The sequence below is a fragment of the Capra hircus genome, chromosome 4 (genome assembly GCF_001704415.2).
Source record: "Capra hircus breed San Clemente chromosome 4, ASM170441v1, whole genome shotgun sequence".
Lineage (NCBI taxonomy): Eukaryota > Metazoa > Chordata > Mammalia > Artiodactyla > Bovidae > Capra > Capra hircus.
The window spans coordinates 27,188,107-27,208,563 of NC_030811.1; the positions used below are offsets into that span (position 1 = coordinate 27,188,107).

Here is a 20,457-nt window from a genome sequence, read left to right on the forward strand (position 1 = left end):
AGTCTTGTCCAAGATGTATACTGTGAAACACCAGTCTTATGAGATGTTCTTTTCTGGAAAAAAATAGTTCTGTCAATTAAAACTGGAAAATGACCTAAATAGTATATTTAAAGGTTTTGTGAAGTCATACAAGAGAATTGTTTAATTTCATTTTACCTAGCAGTGTGTTATTTGATTACAGAAGCCTTATTTAGACTAACAGCCAGTCACATTCCACTGATGGCTATACCCTGGGGAATTTTAGGACATCTCTGAGTATTTTGCTTTGTCTCTCCCCACCCACCCTTGCTTGGACATGGTATTGTGATGGGTGCTTCAGAACAGCTACTTTTTAGGAATTTAATCTGTACTACTAGTGTTGATGCAGACAGGTAGTTAAAATAATAAATGTAAAGCCAATGCATATGCGGAGGTTTTACACCATTTTTAAGTATGTTAATGTATTTATCAGTTACCAGAACCAAGAAAAGACACTCATGTAATATGTTTTGTTTTTTCCATAATACTGTTTTGTAGGGGCATATGATAATCTTGATATACTCTTGGGAATCTAAATGGATTTGTTTCAGATATTAAACTAGTATTGATTTAGAGTTAGTGAAGATTTGAAAAATGAAAATACTATTCTCCCCTGGCTCTGAGAGATAATTAAATTTAGAAACAAGGGGCTAAATTTATTTTAACTAACAGGTTTTTTGTTTTGTTTTGGAACTCTATTCTGTTTTTCTTTTAATGGATCCATAATCCACCTCTTCTTCTCTAGTTATATTCTACTCTGAAAGAAGGCAACCCACCCTGGGAGGTGACAGAAGCGGTTCTCTTTATCATGGCTGCTATAGCAAAGAGTGTTGATCCGTGAGTGTCTATAAGTCTTTTGCTGGGAACTCTTAATATCAGAGGAAGGAAAATTGCGCCATTTTTCCTCATGTGGGATATGTTTGGAAACTCGTAGAACTTCTTTCTTCTATAATGCTGTCTAGTCTTCTGACTTCTAAGAGACTAGTTCAGAGTAGCATGCATTGCTGATATCCATGTTTTAACCACATTTTCTAGAGTTAAAATTCTTTTGTTCTTGATGCTAGGAAAAAAATGCTGATTTATTTTTCCAACCCAGGCTCCCTTGTGAAAGTTAGTATAATCAAAATTTTATTAGACTGTTAAATTGTTGGTGCTTGCTTTAAAGCATTTGAATAGGCACTTATTTGACTCTCACCTGCTTTTGTGATCTTGGGTAAGTTATCCTTACAAATATTTAATTATATTGTTCTCCTTTTTTCCTGTCTTGGAGAATCATTTGTAAGTTTCAGAGAGGCACAGCATAGTTACACCTCTTAAAAGAATAGCAGAATCTAAAGGGCAATTATTTTTTTTATTGCTGTTGGAAATTTTTAAATTATTAGAATTTGATTTCTCCTTGATTAGCAAAGAAATTCTATTTATTATTTCAACATGAATCCTTAAAAACAGAATTTACTTTGTTCTGTGAGTTTATAAATTGATGCTGATATCTGTCAAGTTTTCATGTATTGTATGTAATCAGACACCTGCAGTTGAGCTCTCTGTACAGGGCTTTGGTTGGAGAGATGTTTAAGGCATGTATTCATAAAATGTACAGTGCTTCTTTCTGAGCTGGCTTTCAGGGTCTAGTCAATGAAATCTTATATACTTTCTAATCAAGGAAATATTTAAGGAGATCAGAGTTGGTTTGGTTTTCTCTATTAAGAAGTTCTAGTCCTGAATCACTGATCATACTATTTGCTTTTAAACCCTTTTTGGTATCTTTTGGAACCTTCAGTAACAGTCTGAAGATACTACACTAATGATCAAACTGATTTGTGATTGTGTATGAGAAAGGATGCGTAGAGAGTCTCAACACTAGCTTAGTGCCTTTAGGAAACAAGGCATAAATGAGAGAAGATTTTATTTTGTTTTTCTTTATCCACATTTCACGCCAACTGCATGATTACAGGTGTGGGTTTGTTTTTGTTTTTGTTTTTTAACGTATAAAAGGCTTAATAGACTTAGTTTATCAAGAAGGAGTGTTCTTGTGCTAATCCAGGATTTATTTAAACATCTTTCATTTCTGGATTATGTTCTGGTCATTTGGGGGGCATCCTCCCCTCTGCTTAAAAGAACTTGAGCCAGTATCCTTGAGGGGTGAGAAAAAGAGAAGGAAAAGGAAACAGTAAACTCATGGAGCTGTGAAAGTATTTGGATAACTTTAATTTCCCCTCATGTTTTAAGTCAGAGCACCTTTATCTATTCCTGCAGCTTTTGTTCTTGATTCTTTAGTCAGTGAGCTGGCCTCCCCATGCTTACCTGTTCTTAAGGTTTCCATTATCCAGCCATAAGAAATCTTTTGGAGAATAACAACTAATAGGAAGTGGTCTATAAGAATTATTTAATCATTTAGTTATTCAGTAATATTTATTTATTGAGTGCCCACTATGTGCCAGGCGCTGTTCTAGGTGCTGCAGATATAGGAATAAATAAAGTGAATTCACTAAAAGACATTGGTCCACAGTAAATGCCTATCTGTCCAGTTTGAAGAGCCCTATTGGATAGCAAGATGTGTCTTTAGACACTTCACTGACATTCAGAAGATTAAGGAGCAGTGTGCTTCTCAACTGAAACAATGATAACTTCCATTTCTGTCTTTTACCCCTTTTTGAGGGTTAACAATTTTTATATCAGATTTAAGCACTTTTATTCAAGTGGTTACTTATTTAGAAAGAAACCCTTAGCAATGATTTGTGTCATTGCAGCCTGTTTTATGGCCATAACCTCACCTCTGAAATTGTTAATTCTGAGTACTTGCCTTCTAAATTCAGGGAGAACAATCCAACACTTGTGGAGGTCCTGGAAGGAGTTGTCCGTCTCCCGGAGACTGTGCATACAGCTGTGCGCTACACCAGCATTGAGTTGGTTGGAGAGATGAGTGAAGTGGTCGATCGAAATCCTCAGTTCCTTGGTATGTGTGAACACTCCCCTCTGTAGCTACTGCTTCTGATTTTTCTGATTTCTTTCTTCCTCTCTTATTTTTGCTTTTGTTTTCCTACTTTCTCTTTTATTGATAAGTAGACTGTTTCTAGACACTGAGAATAGATATATGAGTTACTGCTCAGTTGATATATTTTATAATCTGATCACAGACTTTGGAGAAAGAACCTTTGAAAATTAGATCTCTAGATAGGGTGACAGTTTGCTACTAGTACTCTGCTTCAGCATAAGTAGTTCTGTCTTTGTTAGGCTTTGGCATAGGCTTGAGCTAATCAGACTCTCCTGTAGTTCTAACCTAGAAGCTGCCAATAGACTAGAGCAAAGGGGAGGGCATTTCAGTGTTAAATACATGCACTATTTAAAAACTAAGAATTATTATTGAAACTAAGTAAGTATAAACTAAGAGGAAGAGTGTTGAGTTGTATAACCTGGCTGTCTTGAAAAAAATAAAGATCATATAAAATAATTTTAGAATTGAAAGTAAATTTAGAAATAATTTCTTCTGATTCCCTCATTTTCAAGATAAGGAAAGTGGAGTCCAAAGAGACTAAAGGATTTATCTAGGTTAATATAAATAAAGTCCCACTGATACTCAAGACTGACATATTCTGAGAATTTTAAGAATCCTTAAATTTGTGAATATGATTAAGTTTGATGTGCTGTGCTTATCTGTCTCTTTTTTTTTGACTGTGCTGGGTCTTTGTTGCTGCTCAGGCTTTCTCTCGTTGCGATGAGCAGTGGCTGTTCTTCAGTTGCAGTGTGCGGGCTTCTCATTGTAGTGGCTTGTGTTGCGGCGCACAGGCTTTAGAAGTTGCAGCATGTGGGCTTATGCTTTGCGGCATGTGGGATCTTCCCAGACTAAACCCTCTCCTGCATTGGCAGGCAGATTCTTTACCACTGAGCCACTAGGGAAGCCCTGTGCTTATCTTTATTACTATCTTTTGACTTGATTTTATTTTACACATGATCTCTTTTTTTATTGCCTGAAACTCTTACTTAAAAAGAGCTGTGTTGGACTTCCTTGGTGGTACAGTGGATAAGAATCCCCCTGTCAGTGCAGGGGACATGGGTTCAATCCCTAGTCCAGGAAGATTCCACATGCCATGGAACAGCTAAGCCCATGTGCCACGACTCCTGAGCCCGCGTGCTGCAACTACTGAAGCCCATGCGCCTAAAGCCTGTACTCCGCAACAAGAGAAGCCACAGCAAGGAGAGGCCTGCCTGCCACAACTAGAGAGTGGCCCCCGATCTCCAAAACTAGGGAAAGCCCAAGCGCAGCAACAAAGACCCATCATATCCAAAAATAAAAGAGAGAGCTGTGTGTTCCTGTTCTCTTGTATCAGTATACAGAGCATATGATAGGTAGGCTTACATTGTAGTTGAGCCACTTTCAAGTTTAACATACCATTAACATTTTTTTTCAAAATACGTATTTTCTAATTCTTAAATTTCTTCACTTATCTGCCACATCATTTGGCTTTCTTTTCTGAACAGTTTTTCCACAGAGAAACAAAGTGAGTTTACCTGTTTGTTAACACTTATCTTTCAGTACCACCTTGAGTATTGTTTAAATTTGTGCCTCAGTTAGAAGACACAGTGCTGCATATTCATACTTACTGTAGAATAGTCAAAATCACATATTCAATTTGAGAATCATTGAGGCCTATAGTATTGGACAGGGAAGCCTGGCATGCTACAGTCTATGGGGTCACAGAGAGTTGGACACAACTGAGTCGACTGAACTGAACTGAATAGTATTGGAGTTACTTGGACTAGGTTTTAGATTTTAGTTCTGATTCTCATGCTAAATAGGCTGTGTGTTGTGGGAAAACAGGGGTTCCTGCTGGGTTGCTGCCTTATTTTTCTCATTAGGCTAAAAATGGAAATAACTTTTAAATGGGCTTTCAGAGATTCTTTCCTTTATGATTTGGTATGAAGTTACTCTATAGTTTGGACTTCCCTCGTGGCTCAGATGGTAAAGCGTCTGTCTACAATGCGGGAGACCCGGGTTCAATCCCTGGGTTGGGAAGATCCCCTGGAGAATGAAATGGCAATCCACTCCAGTACTATTGCCCGGAAAATCCCATGGACAGAGGAGCCTGGTAGGGGTCGCAAAGAGTTGGACACGACTGAGCGACTTCACTTTACTCTATAGTTCACAAAAAGTGCTCTTTAAACATGTATGATTTTTCTTAGGGTTTTTTCATAGAAAAACTTTTACAATTTTCATAGAAAAACTTTTAAAGCAAGATAAAGGATAATTAGGATTTGCTGTATAGAAATTTGCCTTTATAATGTTTTCTGAGAACACTTACATTGGTAACAAGTAAGACATGATGGACATAATGAAGACATAATGAAGACTCTACACATGGACATCACCAGATGGTCAACACCGAAATCAGATTGATTATATTCTTTGCAGTCAAAGATGGAGAAGCTCTACAATCAGCAAAAACAAGACCGGGAGCTGACTGTGGCTCAGATCATGAACTCCTTATTGCCAAATTCAGACTTAAATTGGGGAACGTAGGGAAAACCACTAGACCATTCAGGTATGACCTAAATCAAATCCCTTATGACTACACAGTGGAAGTGAGAAATAGATTTAAGGGACTAGATCTGATAGATAGAGTGCCTGATGAACTATGGACGGAGGTTCGTGACATTGTACAGGAGACAGGGATCAAGACCATCCCCATGGAAAATAAATGCAAAAAAGCAAAATGGCTGTCTGGGGAGGACTTACAAATAGCTGTGAAAAGAAGAGAAGCAGAAGGCAAAGGAGAAAAGGAAAGCTATAAGCATCTGAATGCAGAGTTCCATAGAATAGCAAGGAGAGATAAGAAAGCCTTCCTCAGCCATCAATGCAAAGAAATAGAGGAAAAGAACAGAATGGGAAAGGCTAGAGATCTCTTCAAGAAGATTAGAGATACCAAGGGAACATTTCATGCAAAGATGGGCTCGATAAAGGACAGAAATGGTATGGACCTAACGGAAGCAGAATATATTAAGAAGAGGTGGCAAGAATACACAGAAGAACTGTACAAAAAAAATCTTCATGACCAAGATAATCACAGTGGTGTGATCACTCACCTAGAGCCAGACATCCTGGAATGTGAAGTCAAGTGGGCCTTAGAAAGCATCACTGTGAACAAAGCTAGTGGAGGTGATGGAATTCCAGTTGAGCTATTTCAGATCCTGGAAGACAGATAAATCCTGGCTGTGAAAATGCTGCACTCAATTTGCCAGCAAATTTGGAAAACTCAGCAGTGGCCACAGGACTGGAAAAGGTCAGTTTTCATTCCAATCCCAAAGAAAGGCAATGCCAAAGGATGCTCAAAGTACTGCACAATTGCACTCATCTCACATGCTAGTAAAGTAATGCTCAAAATTCTGCAAGCCAGGCTTTAGCAATACGTGAACCGTGAACTTCCAGATGTTCAAGCTGGTTTTAGAAAAGGCAGAGGAACCAGAGATCAAATTGCCAACATCTGCTGGATCATGGAAAAAGGAAGAGAGTCCCAGAAAAACTCTGCTTTATTGACTATGCCAAAGCCTTTGACTGTGATTCACAGTAAACTGTGGAAGATTCTGAAAGAGATGGGAATACCTGACCTGCCTCTTGAGAAACCTTTATGCAGGTCAGGAAGCAACAGTTAGAACTGGACATGGAACAACAGACTGGTTCCAAATAGGAAAAGGAGTACGTCAAGGCTGTATATTGTCACCCTGCTTATTTAACTTCTATGCAGAGTACATCATGAGAAATGCTGGACTGGCAGAAGCACAAGCTGGAATCAAGATTGCTGGGAGAAATATCAATAACCTCAGATATGCAGATGACACCACCCTTATGGCAGAAAGTGAAGAGGAACTAAAAAGCCTCTTGATGAAAGTGGAAGAGGAGAGTGAAAAAGTTGGCTTAAAGCTCAACATTCAGAAAACGAAGATCATGGCATCTGGTTCATGTTCATCAGTTCATGGGAAATAGATGGGGAAACAGTGGAAACAGTGTCAGAGTTTATTTTTGGGGGCTCCAAAATCACTGCAGATGGTGATTTCAGCCATGAAATTAAAAGACGCTTACTCCTTGGAAGGAAAGTTATGACCAACCTAGACAGCATATTGAAAAGCAGAGACATTACTTTGCCAACAAAGGTCCATCTAGTCAAGGCTATGGTTTTTCCAGTAGTCATGTATGGATGTGAGAGTTGGACTGTGAAGAAAGCTGAGCACCGAAGAATTGATGCTTTTGAACTGTGGTGTTGGAGAAGACTCTTGAGAGTCCCTTGGACTGCAAGGAGATCCAACCAGTCCATTCTAAAGGAGATCAGTCCTGGGTGTTCTTTGGAAGGAATGATGCTGAAGCTGAAACTCCAGTACTTTGGTCACCGCATGTGAAGAGTTGACTCATTGGTAAAGACTCTGATGCTGGGAGGGATTGGGGGCAGGAGGAGAAGGGGACGACAGAGGATGAGATTGCTGGATGGTATCACTGACTCGATGGACGTGAGTTTAAGTAGATTCTGGGAGTTGGTGATAGACAGGGAGGCCTGGCGTGCTGCAGTTCATGGGGTCACAAAGAGTTGGACATGACTGAGCGACTGAACTGAACTAAAGACATAATGAATTAATTCTTCTCAAAGTGCTAAGGATCTGCCGCTGTGGTTTTTATAATTATAAAGAAGTAAGTATAAAAGTGTCAGCTTTTGATAACTTGTCATTGTCCTGATTAATGTTGTGATTTATTTTTACAAGTAATGATTAATCTATGAGTATTGTGGTACTTTCTGAGTTTTATCTTCTTTCTTACTTTAACTGTATTCTTAATACTTGGATGGTTATATCCACCAGTGTTTCAAACTGAGTCAGTGGTTTTCAAACCGTGCTTTGTGAAGCCCTAGCAATAAGTAGAGCAGTTCATGTCCACTAGGTAAGTAATGCAAGATAAATAGATAGGCGTCGGAGCCCTCTGACACTGTCTGTCACTGAGATCAGCTCCATTTTTATATGTAAATACCTTGGGGTTTAAACATATTTCATTTTTAAAAAATGGTTCTTTTGCTTTAAAGGAGAATATAAATCTCTGTTCTAACAGCCTAGAAGTTTTCCTTAAGTTTCAAATGTGTAATCTTTATGTATGACTTTTCTCCTTAGACCCTGTGTTGGGCTATTTGATGAAAGGCCTGTGTGAAAAGCCTCTGGCTTCTGCTGCAGCGAAAGCAATTCATAACATTTGCTCTGTTTGCCGAGACCACATGGCTCAGCACTTTAACGGACTCCTGGAGATTGCCCGTTCCCTTGATTCCTTCATGTTATCTCCAGAAGCTGCTGTGGGCTTGCTAAAAGGTATTTAGTCAAGATATTAAGAAAGAAAAGTCTCTAAGCCACTTCTGGGTATTATCTTGTGTCAAGTTGTATCCCCCTTTTTAGTTGGAATTTACTCAATGATGAGGAAGGTCACTCTGGGAGGAAAGGATGTGTGATTATGTGTGCATGCATTCTTAGAATGTTTTAAGGCTATATAACTAATTCAAAGTGCTTATAGAACTTAGGATCCTAGATTTTGAGTGGAGTTAACATATTGGAACTAAATCATAGTTCCTTTTTGAGTTGGAGGAAAGAATAAAAAGGGAGACAAAATAAGCATTGCTATACCAAAGAGATAGGTGGAAATTTAAAGGTAGTCTGCCTAGATCAGTCCTGTAACTCAAAGCCAAGGGTTCTGGACACTTAATGGTCTTTAACCATTACTAATTAGTTTACACTGAATGATCGAGAGGCAAAAGCCAGGGTAGTGATGAAACTCAAAATAAGAGAAGAATCAGAGATACTAACAGTTGGGGAAAAGACTTAGACGAATGGCTATTTTTTAATATTTGAAGGATTATTTTACAAAAGAGGGAGCAGGTTTATTTTATGAGTAATTGATTATTGACAGTTTACTGGCTTTTAGAAAGAAAATGCTTCCTAACCATGCTTTCTGCAAACAGATTGTTGTGTCCTGTCTGGTAGTAAAGTTCTTACAGCTGGTATATCAAATAAAAGATTGGGTGATGGGACCTTTGCAGAATCTTTTAAGTTTCTGTGAGTGGCAGATAGCCTTGTCTGGATTGGATGACTGTTCTTTCTCACTTCTGTGATCAGGTTCCCTACCAGGCAATGTAACTATGCATTTTTAAGACAGACTTTCTTTTTTAAGCATGGGTTTTTGTTGTTTCTCTTCAGAGGCATAGATAATGAGGCATTAAATCAGGTCATATATTTTCTTCACTACTAACTGTGGGTATTGCTGCCATCTTGTAATTTTCTAGTGAAATTTAACCTTGATGATAGCATGACAGCTAACGTAATAAAATGTGGTATCCCAGTTAATACTGGTGGTATCTTCTAGATGGGGAAACCTTTTTAGTAACATTCTTTTCTGTAGGGATAAATTAAAAGGAAAAATTGTGTTTGTTAGATTTTTATCCCCTCTAGTTTTAAGTAAAAAATCTAATTCATCCATGGTTATAGACTATTAAGAAAAATCATTCAATATTTTATTCAAATTTGAAGGTTTGAATTGATTACTGTTCTGTTGAGTAAAATTTTAAGAGATGAAAAAATAATAGTCAAAGGATATAGCATAATGTGTAATCCTTTGGATGTTGGGGAGATACTTCAGCATTTGATAGGAATTGTGACACAAGGGAAGCTCGATAGGAAGGATCTGGGCCTTCTGTCCCCACTTTAACTTACCTCTGTTTCTTTTTTAATCTGTTTTATCCAAGTTAAGATTTTATTTGGGAAAAGGAGAAAGGGGAGATTTTTGCAACTATTTAAAAGTGAAATAAAGACAAACTTAACTATTACTGTTCTGTTTGAAGCGCTCATTTTTACAGGTAAAGAAACTGATGGTCTGAGAGAATGTCTTACCCAGCTCATAGGGTCTCTTATGGTAGAACTAGAGTTAATCTCCAACTTCAACTCATTCTTCCAGTAATAATAATATTGTCCCTATTTCTCAGACTTCTCTGATGATAAGAATTGCCAATAGTACTTATCAAAAGTAAAGGCACTCCTTGACCTCTGGGAAGTTTGAGAACCATTGTACTATGCTATATAAACTAGCTTTGGCATTGGCCTTGTGAAGGAGATTTTTAGTCTTTGAAGGATTGGAAGTGGAGAGACATATTTTAACATCTTTAAACCAGTTGGCTACTGAGGAGAAATAATTTAAGTAGGTCCCCTGGTGGCTCAGACGGTAAAGCATCTGTCTGTCAACGTGGGAGACCTGGGTTCGATTCCTGGGTCGGTAAGATTCCCTGGAGAAGGAAATAGCAACCCACTCCAGTACTCTTGTCTAGAAAATCCTATGGACGGAGGAGCCTGGTGCAGGCTACTGTCCATGGGGTCGCAAAGAGTCAGACACGACTGAGCGATTTCACTTCACTTCACTTCAGTTGTGAATGTCAATGTGAAAGTCTGTATGATCTTCCTAAGCCCAACCATAAATAACAAAATATTATAATTTTTTTAAAAGTGATGATCTTTTTAAAAGAATAGAACCAGTTAGCTTTTGTAAGCCATATAATGTAAACCAATGAATTACTTCAGTTTGGCTTTTATTTTCTTCATTTGTGTCATCCTTTGTCTTTCAGGGACAGCACTTGTCCTAGCCAGATTACCTTTGGATAAGATTACTGAATGTCTTAGTGAACTATGTTCTGTTCAAGTTTTGGCATTGAAAAAGGTGAGTCTAATTAAGAGGTGAAACAAATATAGTGTGTTTATATAATAGAAAGGAAAAGAGAAAATTGTTTTATTTGCAGGTGGTCTTTTAACTACCTAGAAAAGTCACGAGAATGAACTGAGATGTTATTGAAATTAATAAATTTATCAAAGTAGCTACATATATGAAATGTGTTCCCAAATCAATAGATTTCCACTGTATCAGAAATACCATTTAAAAGATACAGTGGAGACAACACCATTCAAGTTAACTTCCGAAACCATAACCTACCATGTTTCCTTGAAGACTGTTGCGGAAATGTCAGCTCTTCTCAAATTACATTTATGGTGCAATAGCAGTGAGCATACCAATGGTAGTTTTAGGAGAACTTGATGAAATGACTCTAAAGTTTATCTCTAATGATATACTGGTAGAAGTGTCTAAGAAATTTTATGAAAGAAGAGGAGGCAACTTGCCTTACCTCTTAAAATAAAAAGATATAATAAATTTTGAAGCTTTATATTATAAAATTATTATATAAATATGTATTATATAGTATAATACATATAATCTATACTATAATAAGAATGTCTATAATATCCTAATCATTATAAAAGTAAATGGGAAAAAATTAAATGATACTGTTTTCCTTTTTTTAATATAAATTTATTTAAATTGAAGGCTAATTACAATAGTGTATTGGTTTTGCCATACATCGACATGAATCCACCACAGGTGTACATGTGTTCCCCATCCTGAACCCTCCTCCCACCTCCCTCCCCATCCCATCCCTCTGGGTTGTCTCAGTGCACCAGCCCTGAGCAGTCCTGTATCATGCATCAAACCTGGACTGGCGATTCATTTCATATATGACAATATACATGTTTCAGTGCCATTCTCCCAAATCATCCCACCCTCGCCCTCTCCCACAGAGTCCAAAAGACTATTCTGTACATCTGTGTCTCTTTTGCACTGTTTTCCATTGTACAGTGATCATATAGTAAAAGTTAATATGCAGTCTTGGCCAGAATGCAGTAAGATGGAGGAAAATAGTTTGCTAATATGAACTTAAAAGTTTTTACCATTTTGAGTAACTTTCAGGAATCTGATTAAGGAAATAGAGATTGAGACAGAGGTTGATGGACAGAGGCATATGTTGCCATGTTTGCTATAGGTTTGTATGTTTAATGACTGGGTGTTAATATCTTTCTGTCTCTTCAGCTGTTGTCTCAGGAGCCCAGCAATGGCATATCCTCAGATCCCACTGTATTCTTAGATCGCCTTGCAGTCATATTTAGGTAAGAAGGGAAATGCCAGGTTCCTGCCCTGGGTTAAAATCTCTAATGAGACTACTATATAGAAGTAAGAAAGTTTTTTTTCTCAGCTTCTGAGTACTTCCTATAAACTGTGTCTGTCAGAAGACTAATTTACTCCTATTACAAACTGCAAAGGCAAATTCTAAGAATTTATTTTTGGTAAACTTTTGTCAAAAGACTTTAAAATGTAATTAATTCTTTTGGTCTCTGAGTCAGTGATGCTCAAACTTTGGAAAGTGGAAGTGTTGGTCCGACTCTTTTGTGACCCCACAGACTGTAGCCCACCAGGCTCCTCTGTCCATGAAATGCTCCAGGCAAGAATACTGGAGTGAGAAGCCATTCCCTTCTCCAGGGGATCTTCCCTACCCAGGGATGAAACCTGGATCTCCCACACTGCAGGCAGATTCTTTACCGTCTGAGCCACCAGGGCAGGCCCTCTCAAACTTCAACGTGCATCAGAATCACCTGTGGTGCTTCAGTTCCCAAAGCAGCAGATTGCTGGGTCCCGTTCCCAGAGTGTCTGATGGATTGGATCTTGATAGGACCCAAGAATTTGCATTTCTAATAAGTTCCCAGGTGCTATTGCATTGTATTCCAAAGACCATACTTTCATAATCATTGCTATGTAATAGTGTATGGGGGCAAACAAATAATGAAGTCTCTTCTGTGACCAGGTGAAATTAAACCTTCTTTGATGTTAAGAGGAGCCTAATAATTATATTTTTAAAAAGAGAAAAAAAAAGCATTAGAGCAACAGTATTCAGAGAGTGATCTTTCTTAGTTGCATAATGTAACTTATGTGTCCTATAGCTATATCTGGAATATCAATTAATATTTGTGTAAAAACCTGTGTGGAAGAAGTTGAAACTGAGGTATTGTTTTAGCTTGTTCTTGCCTACAAGTATCTTTTTCTGAGTTGGTATAATGCTTTTCTTGTATAATTAGGGGAGCCCCTGTTGCATACCATTCTGAGAGCGTATTAACAGTCTTATTCCACAATAAATGAAAGAAAATCTGCAAAAGGTGAAATGCCTTAATGTAAAGAAAAATTATATTTTTTTATATTGGGCTTCCCTGGTGGCTCAGCAGTAAAGAATCCACCTGCAGTGTAGGAGACTTGGATTCAATCAAGAAGGGAATGGCTCCTTTCTCCAGTATTCTTGCCTGGGCAATCCCATGGACAGAAGAGCCAAGAGGGACGCAGTCCATGGGGTCGCAGGAGAGTTGGACACGACTGAGCAACTAAACAACTACGACAGCATATTTTTATTGAGTTGCTGTTGAGCTTTTTAAAATTAAAGAATTGTTTTCCTTTAAAGAGATTGGTAGTTAATCATAGTTTTTGTTTTTTCCTGCTTTCCTTCAAGTTAGTGGATTCTAGAACTAGATAGATAGGTGAATTCATTGTATTGTGGGTGGGCCCATATTGTGTATCATTGAGTTTAGACTAGAACTGTGGGAAACGTCTTTGGTAGACCAGAGTTTCAAAAGCTTTTACCTTTAAAGTGCTGGGAATGAAGCAGTGCTTGAGTTTTCGTAGTGGATTCAGACAACTTGAATATATTTATTAATTTGGAAAAAAACTACATATTCTGGTTTATAAAAGAAAAGAAAAATGAAAAGGGTAGTTGTAGCGCCCCATACCTGCAGCCCATGTACCCAGAGTTGACTATCTGGTTTTCTTTAATTGGTGAGAATGATACTAAGTAAACTAACAGGGATTAGAGCTCTGTGTCCTTGATGAAATTGCTCTTCTTTCACTAATTTGGATCATTGTCTTTCCCCAGACACACCAATCCCGTTGTAGAAAATGGACAGACTCATCCGTGCCAAAAAGTCATACAGGAAGTAAGTGCTAATCAATGCCTGTGGAATAAGGCTTTCTTCCTTTTTCCTTATAAGACCCTAGGTAACTAAAGTGAGAAGGTACTGTCTTCTAGGTTCATAGGAAGATTCAGTTTGTTTGTAGGAAGATTCAGTATCAGTGAAAAGATGATTGGAACTATCCAACTAAACATTTTTTATTTTAGATTTGGTAAGAAAACAGGCTGTAAGAAAACACCGTGAAAAGCCAAAGTAAGAAGAGATTTAACTGTGTGAATCCTAGAGTTGTTTAGAGGCCTGGTCAGTACTGACAGAATGTTTTTGACAAAGCTGATTAACCATCATAGCTTCCTCTTTAACAATACTTCCTTTGTAAAAACTCAGGGCAACATGCGGATTAGAGGGCATGTTCTGAGAAGTGCTTTTCAGACTTAAGGGGAGAAACATCAGTTATCCTTGAGTGTTCATTGGTATCAGATATCTCTTCCTTTAACTTGTTCTCCTTCTTCCCATCCTAAATCAGAAGTTCAGAGTTTAGGAAAATAGAGATCTTTATCTTTTTAGTAAAATTAGTCATGCTTCTCTTCTGTTGTAAAGAATTACTGTGTTTCCCTTAAGACATGGTTGTTTTTATTGATGGATAGTGAATTGAACCCCAGCACATATACACACACCCACTGACCAGAATCAGGCCATGTGTGTTCCTGTAAAGAAAGATTTCCCCAAATTATTTAAAAGTCAAATCAGTTGTTACCAACTTGGGAGCATTTTTCTCATCACTTAGTTGTTCATTATTTTCTTCCTTGTGCTCTTTTCACTTTTGACTCAGATATGGCCAATTTTATCTGAGACTCTAAATAAGCACCGGGCTGATAATCGGATTGTAGAGCGTTGTTGCAGGTGCCTCCGTTTTGCTGTTCGCTGTGTAGGCAAAGGATCCGCAGCCCTGCTGCAGCCACTAGTCACACAGGTGAGTTCCCTGAACGATGGAAAATGTAAAGGATACAGAATTTTGAAATAGGAGGCTGTAGAACAAAAGCTCTTGCTAATGAAATGAAACACTTCAATATTTCTTAAATGCAAACTAAAAAATATTTGAAAGATAAGTAGTGCCTGTGGTAGGTGTGTTGTTTTTATGGCAAATAGCCTGTAATCTGTTCTGTGTAGTGATAGTCTAAATAGCAGTACATCTTAGTGTAAAATTCATAAATGGGAATAACTTTAATGAATCAGCTCTTATGTATTAAGCATTTTATATTAATTTCCTTTCTGAAAATGTGGCAAGTCTAGCTTTGCTATTTCTGGCCTAAAGAGAGTTTCTTTTTTCTTCACCATAGTTAGTTGTTCATCTAAGTGTCTTATTTGTCAGGAAATAAATTTGACTCTTTCAATCAGCATGATTGGTATGTAATTATGCTGGTGTGGCTCTTGTACATGGCTCTCTGAGATCATATCATCGAGAATATTCTTTTGAGACGCCTATGACTAGGGACTTAATTCACTAAGTAATTTATGTTTGGGTTAACCTAACAGCAGGGCCAGAACTAGATGTAGGCAAGTGAGCTGCCATGACCTAGAATTGATGGAGGCAAGGCAAAGTGCCAATCTTGCATTTGCAGGACTCTGAGCAAGTACCTTCTCAAATTTTACACTCATCTGTGTGGAAAGCTACTACAGGGCTTCAGGCTAGACCTCACCCACTCAACCTGAAGTGGCCTTCTCCAACTGGGCAGGGCATCTATTGGACCGACCCTGACAGTGAGTGCCCCTCAAGTTCTTAAGTTCTGCCTCACTCTTAAGGAAGCTCTTATCCTGAACCAGGGTCATCCTGTTGCTGTGTCAGTTGACACTTACATGATCACACTCCCTTAAATTATAGATTTGATTGAAGTTTGTAAAGGTAAATATGTTAACAGAATTTTTTTAGTGATTTTTCTGCGTTTACTATACCCTGAGTACAACAGTATGTGTTACATTTAGACTGTTCAGTTCTGGTCAAGTGTCTTCTTCGGTGCAATACATTATGGGTCCTATACAATGTGGTTTAATTCCCCTTTGCTCTTGGAGGATATGCCCATGACTTCTGGGCTTCCCTGGTGGTTCAGATGGTAAAGAATCTACTTGCAGTGCCAGAGACCTGGGTTCAATCCCTGAGTTGAAAAGTTCCCCTGGAGGAGGGAGGGGCTACCCACTCTAGTATTCTTGCCTGGAGAATCCCATGGACTGAGGATCCTGGCAGGCTACAGTCTATGGGGTCACAGGCAAACAGGACTGAGTGACTAACACTTTCAGTCATGACTTTTATATTACTCTTTTATTCCAGTAGCATAGGGTAGCATCTTATATAGAAAGTATGTTCAAAAGTCTGTACATGTGACAAAAAACCTACAAATTCGAGGTCACTAAACTCCAGCCAGTGGGCTTGCCCCTTGTTTTTGTAAATAGAGTTTTACTGATAGTCATGCTTAATCATTTAAGTATTGTTTATTGGCCATTTTTGTGCTTCAGTGGCAAAGTTAAGTGATCAAAAGATTGTAAAGCCAGTAGAGCCTAAAACCCTTTGATGTCTGGCCCAGCCTGTAGCTTATTCAGTAAGTACAGCATACAATTTTGAGTATACAACACTGAACAGATTCATAGCTTCCATCTTGTGTTCTTTTCATGCCGTATGCTGATAAGAGCCAATTACTGGACCCTTCCACCCCACCAAGATCAAAGAATTGAATTTATGTAATAAGATCAAAATGTGTGTGTTATGATGGCTTTTTTTTGCCGCACTTCTCGACTTGCAGGATCTTAGTTCCCCAACCAGGTATTGGACTCCAGGCCCCAACAATGAATGCACTGAGTCCTAACCACTGGATGACCAGGGAATTCCCATGTGGTGGCATTTTGAATAGATACTGTACGGTGGCCTAATTTTTGGAGGATAGTAGGGTAAAAATTCTAAACAAATAATTTAAATGCTTATATTGTATTAAAATTTTTATTCTCCAGAAGTCTAGATAATCTTAATTAGAAACACTGTTCATTACCCAAAAGATTAAATAAGAGTTTATAAACCAATTTAAACAATGCCTTCCTTCTCCTGTAAAATGAGGGGCATTTGATGCTTTGTTCCTACTGTGATTGTTTTTTTTTTTAAAGAATCATCTTTAATGCATATAAGAGCAACCTGTTGGTTAGAAAGTTTAGGTATACTTTATTAGGGCATTGCAAATATAACAGAAGCCTCGGATAATAACTTATGAATAGTTCCAGTCTGTAGTATTATACAACTCTCCTACAGCATTGTTTTGAAAAGTTGAAAGGTCGAAGGCCTGAACGAACTCTAAACAGAGTACTTGACAATTATTCAGCCCTATATTTTAGAAAATGTTGTCAACAAGCTTTATTACATTGTCTTAAAGAGAAGAGACCAATCTATCTCAGAATTTCTTCCCTCAGACAGCTGCCTAAGCTGATACTCTTTGACAGATGAATAATTGAACTAATTGGTTTTTCCCTTGGCAGATGGTAAATGTTTACCAGGTACATCAGCATTCCTGTTTCCTGTACCTTGGTAGTATCCTTGTGGATGAATATGGCATGGAAGAGGGCTGTCGGCAGGGACTACTAGACATGCTCCAGGTGTGTTCTCTTGGAGGGTCTGAAGGCCTAGCAGTGTGTTCTTCACCATGTCTTTAATTCTGTTCCTTCTTCAGGTTTGCTTCCCAAGCATAATGATTTCCTAATATGGAAGTAGATCTTCCTAGTTACTCTGTGGACAGGCTTGCTTGGAAGAATGAGAGGGAGATTGACTACACCAATGAGCTAGTCATTACAGTTATTGCTATCTAATTTATGTTCTCCAGAGAGAGGATTTTTTGGGAAGGTGGGCAAGTGGATTTAAAATAGAGGATCTCTTAGCTCAAGCATGATTTTATTTTTAATTTCTTGCCTGAACAGCCAGTGAACTAGTTTACTTAGCAGGGATGGTCTCACCTTAGGGTAAATAGCAGGCATTGGAAAAGGCTTCCCATATACTGCTTTTACCCTCTCCTAGTCAGAGGGGAAAATATATTAGGGAGTTAAATCATGGTGCTCCTTTTCCCAAGATGTATTTCCCTTTAAAATTGCCATTTCATAATTAGTATTATTAAAATGTCAGCTACTCCCTTAGTTGACCAGATCATATCTAGTACATAAGCACAGTTGGCACTTCCAGAAACTTCTAAAACTTTGAGATGACATCTATCCAATTTCATCAACAAAAGTCTGTACCCTAAACCCTTTCTGAAATGTAGACCTCATATGTGAATACTTTTTATGTCAACTGAGAAGGATTTTTGTCTTCCCTTTCTTGATCTGAATCTCATCACAGTCTTTTTCTTATCTGTGCTTTTACCTTTGTTCTCTGTGTATGTTGTGATATTTAGCAAGTCTGAATCCCATGGCATTTATTTACAAGCATTTGTTTTAAAATCATTTCTGTTTTAGGCACTGTGCATCCCCACCTTTCAGCTCTTAGAACAGCAGAATGGACTCCAGAATCACCCTGACACAGTGGATGACCTATTCAGGCTAGCCACGAGGTCAGTCCTTCTGAAAAGCAACCTTTTATTTTATCAGTCATCCTCATCATTGCTTGGTCTTGTCACCTAACACTTACCTGTTTCCTTCTCTGTAAAATGAGGTAAGAGAAGTAGGTAGAGTAATTATTCATAATCCAAAGTTAAATCGTGAACCAGAGTATTGCCATAAATGAAGAAGAGTTGGATAAGCACAAGGGGAAATAACTGAGCTCCTTTCATAAAGGAGGGAACACACCCAAGACAATAAAAATGAGTTTTGCAAGAACATTTGACTAGACAGTCTCTAGAATCCTGTGTGGTTTTAATGTTTTATGCTACTGTGATGTCATGCTTAACTTTAACTTTTTCTTGAGAAGTGTAGCATCCTTAAAATATAATCATATCTCAGAATAAAAATTTTTTAGACTTTTAAGGTACTTTAAAAATTATCTGATACTGTACTTCCCATCTCTGCTCTTAGCCTACCACCCTATTTGTTGCTTAAATTCCTTTTACTAGTAACACTGACATTTGTATTCATTCTTAGTCCCTAGCTCAGGAATTTGATCCAAATCAGTTGGTAATGAACACTTTTTTTGGTTCATTTTTGGACAAGTTAGAAAACCCTTTTTATTTATTTATTTATTTATTTATTGAGTTGGTATGAGAAAACTGTTGGGTGGGCCGTCAACCTGTTTTCCTTGTGTGTTTCTTGAAAAATTAATCTCAAGAGATTCTCTTTGCACAAATGATTGCCTGGTAAAATAAATTTGGAATGTTATTTTACTTTTTCTTGGAGATTTTCTATGAACATTAGAGAATCTGAGAAAATTGTATAGAGTTCCCATATACCCTTAGCTTCCCCCCTCCTTCCTTCACAGCCTACCTTGCTATCAGCATCCCCCACCAGAGTGGCCCATTTATTAAAATTAATGAACTTCCATTGACACATCATTTTTAAAGTACTTACTTTACATTAGGATTCTGTCTTGGTGGTGGTCTTCCTATTGTTGTTTAGTCCCTAAGTCATGTCTGACTCTTTGCGACCCCATGGACTATAGCCCACCAGGCTCCTCTGTCCATGGGATTTTCCAGGCAAGAATACTGGAGTGGGTTGCCATTCCCTTCTCCAGGGGTCTTTCCAACCCAGGGGTCAAATCTGTGTCTCCTACATTGCAGGCCAGTTCTTTACCATTGAGCCACCAGGGAAGCCAAGGTCTTTCTATGGGTTTGGACAAATGTATGACATATATCCACCATTGCAGCATCATAGAGAATAGTTTTAGTACCGTCAGTATTCCCTATGTTTTACCTATTCATGTTCCTACCCTCCACTCTGTCAATCCCTAACAACCATTGATCTTTTTACTATCTCTAGTTTTGCCTTTTACCCTGGCTACATTTTTATAGCCTAATTTTGTAATTTTTACCTGCCTATCTTTCCAAACCAGGTTTATTCAGCGTAGCCCTGTTACCTTGCTGAGAAGCCAAGTTGTCATCCCTATCTTACAGTGGGCCATTGCCTCTACTACCCTGGACCACCGGGATGCCAATTGTAGTGTCATGAGGTTCCTACGAGACCTCATCCATACAGGGGTAGCCAATGATGTAAGTATAAACAAGGTATTAAATAGTTTTTCTACTTGTAGCTCATTATCACCTCATATGTCATTCCTTAAGGAAAAAGAAGCATCTCATTTGATCTATGTTGGTAGGTATATTCCATAGGGGATCATTCACTAACCGAAATATCAACTAGTAGATTTAAGACAACCTGTACTACGTGTTGTAAGCTGTATCAACTAGTCTAAACTGTCTCTGCTTCCAAGCCATTTGGTGTCTAATTGAAGAGAGAAATAGAGTCGTAAAGAACTAAACAACAGCAGCAAGGCAATATTTGATTGTCAGATAAGTGATAAAAGTTGTGATTGCTTTGAGATCAGAGGAGGGAAAACTCTTTGGAAAGAAGTAGGTTGGGATGACTTTCTGGACTAGGAGGGCCCACAGTGGAGCCATTTGGATGGATTGGAGGAAAATCTAAATGGGT

The 20,457-nt window shown here is 38.1% G+C and overlaps 1 protein-coding gene across 2 annotated transcripts in view; it reads left to right on the forward strand.

Moving 5' to 3' along the window:
- Positions 1–20,457, forward strand: part of TNPO3 (transportin 3) — an 83,650-nt gene that overhangs the window by 50,073 nt on the left and 13,120 nt on the right. For both annotated transcript variants that reach the window (XM_005679459.3, XM_005679457.3), the window contains 10 exons: positions 764–855; positions 2,832–2,971; positions 8,161–8,352; positions 10,647–10,738; positions 11,939–12,015; positions 13,821–13,881; positions 14,687–14,827; positions 17,371–17,487; positions 18,337–18,431; positions 19,862–20,018. In XM_005679459.3, the coding sequence (XP_005679516.1) occupies positions 764–855; positions 2,832–2,971; positions 8,161–8,352; positions 10,647–10,738; positions 11,939–12,015; positions 13,821–13,881; positions 14,687–14,827; positions 17,371–17,487; positions 18,337–18,431; positions 19,862–20,018 (1,164 nt within the window). The remainder of the gene's footprint in view (positions 1–763; positions 856–2,831; positions 2,972–8,160; positions 8,353–10,646; positions 10,739–11,938; positions 12,016–13,820; positions 13,882–14,686; positions 14,828–17,370; positions 17,488–18,336; positions 18,432–19,861; positions 20,019–20,457) is intronic.